The 12,436-nt window shown below is 52.7% G+C and overlaps 1 protein-coding gene across 1 annotated transcript in view; it reads left to right on the top strand.

Annotated features, from left to right (window-relative positions):
* The window catches only part of LSP1 (lymphocyte specific protein 1), a 40,060-nt gene that overhangs the window by 14,617 nt on the left and 13,007 nt on the right, over window positions 1-12,436 (top strand). The window contains exons 2-5 of the mRNA XM_032189032.1: window positions 4,474-4,626; window positions 6,877-6,966; window positions 9,209-9,404; window positions 10,028-10,150. Coding sequence (XP_032044923.1) covers window positions 4,474-4,626; window positions 6,877-6,966; window positions 9,209-9,404; window positions 10,028-10,150 — 562 coding nt within the window. The remainder of the gene's footprint in view (window positions 1-4,473; window positions 4,627-6,876; window positions 6,967-9,208; window positions 9,405-10,027; window positions 10,151-12,436) is intronic.

Raw genomic sequence — 12,436 nt, 5'->3', positions numbered from 1 at the left:
CCTTATCAGCCCCTGCGTGACGCCTTTCCGCACCCCAGCTCCCGCGGGTCAGCGGGGACGGGAGCCGAGCTGCCTGCCGTGATTTACAGGAGAGGGAAGCGCTGAGGCTGCGGGGCTGCTGATGGGGCGGGGAGCTTTGGTATGAGAAAAAGGCTTAGGGTGAAGCATCATTATGCATTTTTTGCCTCCCTTCTCCCCTTGCTGCACCCCTTTTCTTGCTCAAACCCTGCAGCCTGGGCTCTGGCCGGAGCGATGCGGCTGAGGAATTACATGAATGTTTGGGAGGGAGAGGCTCGTGCGGCGTCGCGGGCTGCCTTCGGATGACACGGCGATCCTTCAGAGCTGGAATCGCCATATCCCCCGGGACGGGGCTGAAATAAACTCCGGGCTGTGACATCATAGCTTCTGGTTTTATTTCTTTCCCAGTCCCCTCGTACCGTGCCAATATCCACACCCCCTTCCTTACCCAGGTGGATAGATGATTATCCCCTTTTTGCTATCAAGCCACGTTACCTCTAAGCTCCAGAAACATGTCCATAAAGAAACTGAACTGCTGTTTGCCATCTGATTCAGGGATTTCCACATCACAGAGGTTTGGCCAGCCTGAAAGTGAGCCTTGTGTCACAGAGGCCACTTGTGCTTGTTGGTGATCAGCAGCAGCCCCTTGGAGGGGAGGTCAGGATGCTGCTTGGACCTCTGCTGAGCTCCCAGCATCTTCATGGCGACCTTGGACGAGCCCTTAGGTTTGGGGACAGATTTCTGAGGGTGTCTTGGTACGTAGATAAACCTGGGTCCTAGGTCTTTGGAAAGGGCAGAGATGCTGAACTCTGTGGTGCTCCTCTGTAGCCTCTTGAGGGTGTCCTTTTCCATTTCAGGTGACAAGGGTGAGCTGTACACTTTGGGACCCCTGCAGTCACACCTGGACGCTTTACAAACCACAGATAAATGTGGTATAAAATAAAGCCCAGCAGCTCTACCTGGCAGCAGGATGAACCTGGGGACAGTCCTAGACAATATTCAGTTTCATGAGGGTGGGCAGCTTCTGTAGGTGTTTGTCAGATGGTAGTGAAGTAGTTTTGCTTTGAGCATGCCGTCCTCTCTCCATGATGGGCCACAGGGCACTGAGGTTGTGGCTGGCCTGTGACAAGGCAACAGGGGCTGACATGGATAATGTGGGAAGGGGAATGTCCCTTGCATAAGTTTCTGCATCTTCCTCTCCCTTTCCTTGAAATTCAACAGAAGAGGGTGATGTGATGGCTGCTGGGGGTCACAGGGCACCTTCTCCCCTTAATGCAGCCCTGGTTCTCACGCGGGACGTTTCCAGAGGTGAAAGCACAGCAGCTTTTGCAGGTGGTGGTGGCGTTACCCTTGGCAGCAATAGGGCTCGCACTGGCTTGCCCTTTGAGAAGTGCCAGGTGTTGGACACAACTCCTCCTAAATCGGGTTCCCAAAGCCTCTTTCTCCATGAACCCTGGGTATGCGGGGGCAGCCGGCGCGACAGGGGCACCCACCAAAGTCAACACTGGTCCAGCCTGGGACCCGGCGAGCTCAGGAGACAGGAATGTCGAGTGTGCTGGTGGAGGGTTGCTGGGTTCTGGCACAGGTCCGCAAAGCCTAAAGCCTCTGGGAGGCATTTTGCTTTCCTTTCTGGAATTAGCTTTAGTGCTGAAGGTTGGTTTGGGGCCAGCAAAACTTCCTCTGAGCTGTGAGCCTTGCAAAAGACTCCTCGAGTCTGCAGCATTTCCCTTAAGCACAGCTCGGCTGGTGCCAGAAATTTCCCTCGCCTGTGTATTATCAGCTCCTCGAGTGCCCATGAGGAATGGCCCAGAGGAAACGTGACCTTCCCAGAGATGCTGGCTTGTCTGCAGCAGGCATTAGTGGCCACGTGGAGCATGGATGCCTGTATCTCTGTTCTGCAGGAGGTGTTTGGTGGGGCAAATGGAAACAAAACTCCTCCCTGGGCTGGGGGTCCTGCGGGAGGTGAGGTCAAGAGCTGGAACTGAACTGGGCTGCCGGCCCCAGGCAGAGGAGTCTGAGCATCCCAGAGATTTGGCCAGCTGTGGCTGCATGGCCAAATCCAGACCTGAGTGCTTTGAGCCCAGCCCTAGGTCTGCAGGCTTTCCTCGCCTCCCCAGTAAGAGAAATCGCCCTCTATTTAGGCAGTTGGCTTGGGGTGGAGCACACCGTGAATTCACCTTGTGAGCCCAGCACTGTCGGTTTCCTTGTCCCGTGTTAGGGGCAAGGAAATGACAAGGGCAGCTTGTGGTCCCACCAGCAGCTATGAGCCTGGTTCTTCCCATAGCGCCCCAGTTTTGGGGAAATGCCATCTGGAGCAGTGCTAAGCGCCACCAGCCTGTCCAGGCCTCCTGAAGCTCCGGATGATGGCTTCTAGAAATGGCAAAGATGGTTGTGCAACAAGGAGAAAAAAACAGGAGACCGTGCCTCCTTGTGAAGAAAACCGAACCGTTTTGAGATGAGATCTTTCCACCTCCTTGCCTTGAGAGGAAATTTTACAGCTGACCCCCTCTGCACAGAGGGGGCTGATGAAGGCTTGGGCTTGTCCAAGCCGAGATGGCACGGTCAGTTGGCAGCTCAGCAAACTGCTGTAGCTGACCCGAATGTGAGCACTGCACCAATGTTTTGTTTGTGAACTTGTTTGCTTGTTTTTCATTGAAAACAAATATTTGTGCTGCTAGGTCAGTTGGAAAGGAGTAATCACTTTCCCTCTCCTTGTTGGCTTGAACACTGAGCCCCAAAGCATCACTTTCTAAACCTTGCTCTAGTGCCAGCCTGTTTGAGCACAAAAGAGAGCTCTGAATCTGCTGATAAAGTGGTTTTAGGTGTTTGCTGGCATTTCTGAACCCAGGGCAAGCAGGGGCTCGGTGGGGACTTGTTCGTGCCCAAAGTGTATGAGAAGCACCCAGCATCCTCGTGTCCGAGCCGCGTGCCCTATGGCCACGAGCACTTGGATGCCAGCTTGCTCTTTGGTGATGGGAGCCAGGACATTCCCCCACCCTGCAGAAAACTGCATCTCCCCGAAACAGTCGCCCCGGCGTTGTCCTTGGCCCGTTCAGAAGATGCAGCGACAGAATAGCGAGCCGGTGAGGTCATGGGGAGAGAATTAGTCACATCCAAGTGGGAAGCGCAGAGGGCTGCAGACCAACGCTGGAGTGGGAAGCTGGCGTGATGCAGATGGGACCCCCCCAGGTCACCACAATCCCCTACAACAGCTTTCTGGGGAGCTGGAATTGCATGAAAATCTGGTTTGCTGGGGGAGAAATGTGGGCGTTGCTTCTCGTAAGCGGGGAGATCCAGGCGAGAGGGGGTTAAGGGCCGTTCGGAATCGGAGACTCTCTGGAGCTGTCACACAGGGGAGGGAGATCGTGGCAGAGTTTAATGAATGACTTCATTTAGATATTAAAAAAAAAAAAAAAAAAAGAAGAAAAAAGCGTGCACACAAAAAAATAAAACAACAACACAGTGGCTTCCTGCCAGGCCCACAGACAAGGGTTTCTATGGGAACAGGGGGGGGAAAAACAATAAATATGAGTGGGGGACGAGGAGGGGTGGAGGGGACCTGGCTGCCTCTTGGGTGGCTTCGGGCTCTTTGTTCCCATCGAGGGGAAGGGGCAATGTGGGGGGGAGAGGAAAGTGTGGCCAGAGGCACCTGATGGCATTTAGGAGAAGACCCCACCCAAGAGGAGTGAGGCGAGGGCAAGTTTTCTGCTCTCAAGGGGCAGCCGGGGCATCCTCACCGTGCTCCCCCCCGTCATGCAACCCTGCTAGGGCTGGGGAAGCTGGGCTCAGCTGGAAAATGCCCCACACTCACTCAAACCGGGCCTTTTTTTAAAAAAAAAAAAAAAAGTTTCCTTTCCATTAGATTTTTGCCCCAGTCCAAATTGACATCACATCTTGTGTCCTACCAAATGGGTTTGTCCTACAGGGAGAGCAGCCCCCAAGTGTGCCCACGCCAGGCAGGAGGCTGCAGATCTCTGTCCTTGCTGCCATAGGCACGCCTTGCACAGGAGCAACTTGGCGAGGAGGCTTGCAGACACAGGGAAATAGCTCTGCTGCGGACCTGGGCGAGTGGGATGGGGTGAGCAGCATCAGCAGCAGGTGCCCTGGCACAGAGTTGCCCCTCGCAGGCAGCGTTTTGCAGTGCCCCACACCAAGGCTGCTGCCCATAGGGACGATGCTGTCTCTTCCTGTGCATCCCATAACCTTGCGCACCAGTCTGTCCCAGGCACCAGTCCTTTCCTACAAAGGGTCTGGCGTGCTCCTGGAATTGCTCTCCTTGGAAAAGGAGCACAAAGGCTGCAGTGGGATGGACACCGTCACAGCCATGCTGGGAGCGCTCACCCAGCGGAGCACCCGGCCCACAGGGAGGGGTGTCCGAGCAGCTCGGGGGGTTATCACCAGTATGTTCAAGCCCTCACAGTGGCACTGAGTTGGGTGTCCCTCTGTTTTGGCAAGGCTGACGGCACAGTGGAGCGTGGAAGACGAGGAGGAAGCAGCCAGAGAGCGGCGGCGGCGGGAGCGGGAGAAGCAGCTGAGGTCCCAGGCAGAGGAAGGCTTCAACGGCACCGGCTCCTGCTCGGAGAGCACAGGCTCAGCGCAGGAAAACCAGTAAGAAATACCCCCGTACATACATCCTGGCACCAAAACCCTCCAGCCACGGATCAGGCATCTGTTGTTTGAGGCGGTTTGTGGGGTGGAGGGGCTCCTGAGCAGGTCTGGTGGGATTTAGCCCAGGTTAAACAAGGATCGTTTAGCTCATGGGCTGGGGGTGAGGGCCTCCCCTGGCCAGGCTCCCTGCTCTTCCATCGAGGATGCTGCACCGGCAGTGGGAGAGCATCTGCAAGAGGGCAGGGTTTGTGACCATGGAGCACCCGCCAGAGAGAATCAACAGCTTCATTTTACTAGGAAACCAGCAAAAAGGCACTTTTTTTCCCATGAAAAGACTTGTTGTTTCCTTTTTTTTCCTCAGGTAGTTTGCAAATTATTCAGGACTTTTGTTGTTGTTGTTGTTATTGTATAGAAGCTTCAAAATCTTTTTATGGCAACGCACCCAGTGATGTTCTGCAGAGAAAACCACTGTGATCTGCCCTAAAAGCAAGCAGCATATCTGGAAAGTAATAATAATTATTCACTCTCCCCCTCTTCTTGCCCCTTTCACACAGGGGCTGGAAAACAGTTTGTGGAGGTCTTTGAAGCAGCTGATAAGATGCTCTGATGTACTGGGTGGTGCTGCGAGTGGCCCCAGACACAAAGCACTGACAGTGCCTGAATTTGAGTGCCCGGGTGCCTGCCTTAGCCACACGTGTACCTTTGGTGTCAGTGGGAAGGGTGCTGCTGCTTCTCTGGCCATCCCCTGGTTCCTTCTGCAGCTGCTGACAGCCACCTGGGCTTGCTCAGGCAGCCGGGGTCAGCCTGCTGGCAATCTGCGCTCTCTCCCATGTAAACACTGTCCCCTCCTTCCCCTGGAGCTTCCCGCACCGGCACTCACCCTATCTGTATTGCTGCTCTCTTCCCTTCCCCCATTAAAAATAAAATAAAAGGAAATAACCAGCAAACTGCTGGGGCTAAGCAGCAGTTTTGGGTGCTCCTCCCGGGTGAGCCTGGTGAGGGTACATGTGTTTTTTTGGAGACCTTCAAGCCACTGATGTTATGGAGAAGGCTGAGCATCTCCTGACACCTCTTAAGAGCCCAGAAGGGCAAAGGAAAATTAAAAAGGCTCATTGGTGTTTAGTGTGTGTTTTGAATCTGTGAATTTTAGACTAATCCGTGGGCTCCACACCCTATTTGCCATTCCTAGGGGATGTGACCACCCTGTGTCCCGTGAAGCCACCTCCTCCAGCTGATGCTTGCTATGTGGGCACCCACCCTGCAGCCCCACCTGGCTGGCAGTTCTTGTTGTGAATGCAAGGAAAGAAATAGGAAAACCCCATCAATGCCCGTGACCCCAGAGGGCTGCTGCTCCATCTGTCTGTCTGTGTGTCCGTGGGCCAGGGCAGTGTGCTAGCAGAGGGCTGTCAACACAGCCTGGGAACGCGCTCCCAGGGCCGGAGGGCAGCGGGCTGCAGGATGGACGTGTTTCCTCCTCTCTCCTTTCCTATTTAGGAAGGATGGGGGCGGTTTTCCCCTCCAGCACACAGAGCCATTCCCTCTGAGCAAAGCGGCTTTTGGTGCAGTTGGACTTCAGCCTGGCCCGTGGGGGGCTGCTGAGCATGCTGATGTCTTGAACTGCAGCCAGCAGAGAAGGGCTGGGGAGGATGTGAGATGGAGCGAGGCTGGGCTGTGGTCCCCTGCCCATCCCCGAAACATCAGCATGAGGAATGCCCATGTAGGTAGATATTTGGGTGTGCAGCAAGGCAGGGCTCCAGCTTCAAAGCCACGCCTGCAGCATTCATCCTCACCCTTTATTTCCAGTTTTTTTTTTCCATATGCCACTTTCAGATGGGGCAGGACCAGCACTGGTATTTCACAGATGGGGAGCCAGCATCTCGGAAGCACATTTGACTGCTTCAAAGCTCTATGGAAACGTGAGGATCAGCCCAGGACTTGAGCCTGTGCCCAAACACAGTTTTCCTGCCCTCCTAATGCTGTGCTCTGCTCAGGCTGGCTCCTGCTGGTTCCTTTTGCTGGGGGCTGAATGCAGGCGCAGGGCAAGTGGGAGCCACACCTGAAACACCTCTGGTCCAAATGAGCTCCGGTGCAGAAGAAAACCATGGGATTTTTTCATTTTGCTGTGCCTCTTACTTCTGCTTACCTGTCCCAGAAACTGGGCAGGCAGCAGGGTGCTTCTGCTGGACACGCTGAGCTGGCTGGGTCTTTTGTGTCACTTTCATCCTAATTTTCCTCCTTGCTATGTTTCAGCTATGACTTTAAGCCCTCCGGGCCCTCAGAGCTGGAGGAGGACGAGGGGTTCAGCGACTGGTCCCAGAAGCTCGAGCAGCGCAAACAGAGGTGGGTAGGGCAGAGCTGGAGCCACCAGCGTCCCCAGGATGAGGTGACCAAGGCCAGGTCCTGCCCTGCATGCCACGAGGGGAGGCTGGAGCATTGGTGGGATGGGGACGGACGCTCTCTGCCTGCAATTTGGGCTACCCGGGAGGAAGGGACACAGGGCTGCCCGAGGCTTTGGGGATGTTTGGCTTCAGCTTCGTGCTCCGAGCAATGGCAGCCGGCCAGGACGCCTGGGCTTGGAGGAGTGACAACAGCGGATCTAAGCCACCTGAGCTGCTGCAGGGGCCGAAACAGCCCCTAACATAATGCAGGCAGCCTAAAAAAGCTGCTCTATGTTATCGCTGCTTCCTGTCTCATGTCAGCCTAGTGGGTGTTGTGGCCCCAGCCCACCTCGTGCTTGACTCCTCTCTCAGTGGTGGAAAACAGAGCCCAGATGGACGCTTGTGTCCCTGCCCAAGAGCTGAGGTCCAGATCCATCTTCTATCCCTCTTCCCTGGCTGAGCTGAGCAGTGCTCCTGATTAACTCCTGCCCTGGACACCGTGTACCTGCACGTGAACTCTGTGACTCAGCTGTCCAAGCAGTGTGGTTTTATGGGGAACTTTGTCCCACGATGACACAACCCCTTCTTTGCCCATGGGATTGAAAAAAAAAAAAAAAAAGCATAATATTAATATTTACTGCTGCACAAATACGTGGCCTCTTCCTTTACCCAAACACTGCAAGCTGCACCTTCCCCTTTGCAGCCCCAGGAGCACCTCCCAGCAGAGCTGATGATCACAGCTGGGAGAGCAATCAGAAATCAGCCCCAGCTGCTTTTCTGCACTCTCCCCTCCCTATTAATCCCCCCCTTGTAAAGAGTTTGTCCTTAGGGAGAGGCTGCTGCTGTTGGCTGGACGGGGTCTCTGTGAAAGGTGGGCTTCCCAGCTGGTGGCTGTGCCCTATAAAGTCTAGTCAGCTGCTTTGTCCTTCCTCCTGGCCCATCTGCCTTGCCTGAGGACAGGCTTGGGGTGCAAGTGAAGGTAGGAGGTGTGCCTGGCCACGATGCCCTACGCTGAGTCAAGTGGTGCTGTGGGGTTTCTTAAATCTCCTCTTTTGTTTTTTTAACTGGACATGGAGCAAGTCCTGTTTCTTCCATCTGAAGAAGAGCTATGCTCTGGTCTTCAGACAAGGGAGGGGAGATGGTTTCTCTCTGGTAAATGGAGCTAAACAGCTTGTGTGTCCCCTGAGGGCTTATGCAACCCCATAGTTTCTTTTGGGGTCAGGTTTCCCACTTTGCAGGGGAGATCTGTGCCCCAGCCAGCCATACAGGAAGGTGGGAGCTGGATGCCCCTCTGCTGTGATGCAGTGGGGTTGGGCTTACTGCCTCCCATGCAAAACTGCTCTGTGTAAGAAGCATCCAGTATGCAGTGTTGTATCTAGTGGCATAAAGTTCTTAAAATGAGCTTGCACTTCAGCTGGAGCTGTTGTTGGCTGAGGCATCTCGGTTAAAAGAAACTTGTTGCCTGGGCTGCAAAACCTTCAGAGCCTGTTTGTTGGTGGTGACCGCACAGTCGTGGGAGGATGATCAGTAGTGAGCCAGCGTATGCATCAGCCTTTTTTCCAGAGGGGTCAGTGAGGAGGCCTGGAAGGTGGCTGTCCTGTGAGCTGCCTTCCCAGCTGCAGGGAGGTGGGTGGAAAAGCTGAGCTGGAGCTGCTGGCCAGCGAGGCAGGAGCAGTGAGTCACCCCAGGCTCTGGCAGCAGCCTGCTAGCCAGCTCTCTAGCCTGCAACCCAGGCAATTTTCTAAGAAAGAGGTGGGAGGAGAAAGCTGGCCTCCAGCCTGGGGCCATAAGATGGCAATAGCACCTTGGCATGTCTCTGTGAGGGCTCAGGAGTTAAGTGCTCCTGCTGGCTCTGTGCACTCAGCGTGGGCTGCTCTGCTTTGGCAAAATGGGTTGCTCAAACACTGCTGGGTCTCTTCTCTGCAGCCCCTGAGAGCTGTAGGAATCCTCACGTGAAACTTTTGTGATTTATTGTTTTATTTATTATTATTATTATTTTTTTTTTTTTACCCCCTTGGTTGCTTTGGGACTGCTTTGGTTTGCTGGGCTCTCCTTATAGACATAAATAGAGGTGTCACTTATTTGGGTAGGTAAATCTGAGGTTTGGGACTGACACAGACTTACCGCTGCCTGTGAAGGTGCCTGATGTTGTCTGTAGGCTTGTAACAACTCTTTGCTTCTTTGTCCTCTTCCCCTGCCCCTAGGTCCCCGCGGCAGTCGTATGAAGAAGAGGACAGTGGTGTGAGGGAAGCAGAGGCCAAACTGGAGCAGATCCAGCTGGACCGGGAAAGCCCGGAGGAGACCCAGGAGGAGAATGTGGCTATTGGGGAGGAAGAGAGGCTGTGCCAGGAGGAAGAACATATCCAAGAGCAGCATGAGGAGGAGAGAGTCGAGCAGGAGGTGAGATCAGGAGGAGCTGGGCTCTGATGGGATGGTTGAGGTGGGAAGGGACATGTGGGTCTGTCTGGTCCCAGCCCTGCTCCAGCAGGATGCCCAGGGCCACATTCAGCTGGCTTTGAAGATCCACAAGGAGGGAAACTGGGTGGCCTCTGGGCAGCCTGTGCCAGGCCTTGCTTCTGTGACAGCCCATGTAGGTGGTGCTGGCCTGGCACAATGTGGGGATGGTGCTGCCTTTGCCTAGTTGTTTTCCTGGGGTCTGAGAATTGCCATTTAGAATAAAGGCAGATGCTTTCCCTCCTGATATCCTGAAATGAGAAACTCCTGTTTTCTTATCTCAGTAGTAGTAAGAAACCTTTAACTGATGCAAGGGCCCCTTTTCTCATCATCCTGGAACCTTGAACCTGCAAAAGTCCTCTGAATTTATTTATTCTTTTCAAATGCACACAAGCTTCTTCCTGGATGTTCCAGAATGAGATAATGTTAACACGGTTTCTGTGTCAGAGTATTCATTTAGTGTAAGACAGGAAGCCTGGGAGACAGGGGGGTGGGAAAAAAATCATATTTTCTGTATTCTAAGCATTTTGACCAGCTCGCTTCCTGGCTTGCTCATTTTCTGCACTCAGGAAAAGAAGAGAAGGAGAAATGAAGAGGAAGAAGCACCAGAAAAACGCCAGAAAGCCCCAAGCCCCACCAGCCTGGAGGAGGAGGAGCTGTGCTCTGACCACACCGCAGTGTGCTCCACCAAGGTCTGTGTTTGGGGACCCCTCTGGCACCTAGTGACAAGAAAAATTGTCCCAGGGCTTATGGCAAAACAGAGTGTGAATTCTGCTATGGGTTGCGGCAATTCACTGAATGTTTCCCTCATCTTTGGTTGTTGACCTCCTGCTTTGTCTGCTTGTGCTGTTGGAGGCTGTAACTGTGCCTGCCTGTGTATGCTTTGCCGATCGGTGTGAATCTAAGTCTTCATTGAGGATGTCAGGGAATGGAGTAAAACAAATAAAGAGGTCTGCTTTAAGCTTTGGTTAAAGATGATACGTGAACTTAATCAGAAAATTTCCCTGAAAAAAGAAACTTGAAACATTGAAGCACTGGAATTTCCCTATCTTACAATAAAATAGAAAATATCACTTAACCTTTCTGAAGTTAACTTTTTTTTTTTAAAGCTATCTGGGATTCCTGATCTCTGAAACGCCTTGCCCCACTCACATCTGTGTGAATTGATGCTCTTGTGAAACTTCCATTTCTAATGCCACTCAAATTGATCTCCTGGCTTGTGTTGCTTTTAGCAGAAATCCTCAGTTCAGTGCATGTGCTTTTACATACAATAGACACAGATAAGTGGTTTCTGTAGCAATTGGCTTTTTGTCTCTCTAAGCCCTGGGCTTGCTGATTATTGCTCTTAGGAAAGTGGTGAGGAGCCTGGGTAGCCTATTAACCTGCTGTTGGTGTTATCCTTGCTTTTCTGTTTGGCATTCAGATCTGTGCTGTTTGCTTCTTGGTCAATGTTTCCTGGGCAGGGAGGATTGTACGAGCACTTCCTCTTGCAACAGTAAATAGCAGCAAGAGGAAGATTTCATCATCTACAATCATCAGATTCTCACTGTTTATGGAGAAGCCTTTTAAAATCAAATACAAATAACAAAAAAAGGAAAGGTGGGTTTCGGTGCAGGTCATGTGATAATCTCAGGTTTGAGAAGTGGGCTGGGGGTGGCCTAAGAGGATACCAGGAGTGGGACCAGTGGGGGAATGTGAGAAACACTTCAGTGCCTGTTACGTGCTGAAAGTCCTCTTGTTGCAACCCCCAAACACATGCAGCTTCCTGACCTGAGCTTAACTGCTGTTGCTAGGATTAGCCCAGGGAAAGGTTTAGAAATCTAGTTGCTGTTTTTTATATTGGTGATGTCAAAGCTCACCAATACACAAAGCTGAAAGTGAAGCTGTTTGGGGGGGGAAAATAAGAGCTTGGGATCTTTCCAAAGGAAGGAAGATCTTTACACCCCAGCTAGCAGGGTTTTATGTGAATCCTAAGAATTGCACAGATTGACCACCAAGAAGGTGTTTTGTCATAGGGTCGCTCAGCAGAGATGCTGGTTATAGGATGAGAACCACCCCAGTGGGGTGGGAGCTTCCCTGCCAGCAGCGGCTGGTGGTGGCCAGGGACAAGTCTAGGACAGCTGGATGTTGGGGTGCGGTATAACGGGGTGTTTGGGGCTCAGAGAGAGAAAGTGGGTGTGTGGGAGCAAGGTTAGCCCCAGGCTGCTAGTGAGCTGAATTTTTGAGGTTGGCAAGTGAGGTTTCTTCTGGCCTTCAGAGGGTGCTTGGAACTAGAAAAAAGCATGGCTCTTGCTGCAAGAAATTGCAGTAATGGGCAGAGGGAGATGGTCTGCAAATAGTCTAGATGGAAACAAGGCTCCCCTCATCTGTCATGCTGAGATCTGTCACCTGCAGCCTGTTCCTAGGCCCCTCTGTGTTTAAGTTGGTGCTTGGCTTTGACCTATGGATGATTTGCACATGTACAGCTCCTTCTGCAGGGCTGGCCAGGTTTTTCCTGTTGATAAATACTTGTGGTCAAGAAGATGAGACATGGGCAGGGAATCTGAGTGCCCATCTAGGTGCTGTTGTGCCCTATGAGGTGTCACCTTGCCTACCAGTGTCCCAGAGGGATGGACAGGACAATCTTTGAAGCCATGGCTTGGAGGCAAGCTTCAATTCCTCCAGCACTGAGCCAAAAAGCAAGCTACTGGCAGGCAGACAGCCTGCCCAGAAGGAGCTGCTGGGATATTTGTCATGCTGCTGTGCTGGGACCCTGCAGGGTGACTCTTTGGTACATCTCTATTAGCAAGGGTTGTGCTATTTGTTGGTGGCTGTGCTCTTCTCTAATGGGCCTTGAGCTCTTCAGCATGGGTGTTAAGTGCGTCCTTCCTGTGATAATGTCTTCTGGTTAGTCAAAATTTAGCACTAGTATCTTTGAAGCAAGCATTTAATGCTGCCTTTTACCAGCTGCCTTGGTAGGTGATGTTTCCTGCAGCCCA

This window comes from Aythya fuligula, chromosome 5 (assembly GCF_009819795.1).
Source record: "Aythya fuligula isolate bAytFul2 chromosome 5, bAytFul2.pri, whole genome shotgun sequence".
Lineage (NCBI taxonomy): Eukaryota > Metazoa > Chordata > Aves > Anseriformes > Anatidae > Aythya > Aythya fuligula.
The sequence above is the reverse complement of the archived record's forward strand: the minus strand, read 5'-3'. Positions and strand labels throughout refer to the sequence as shown.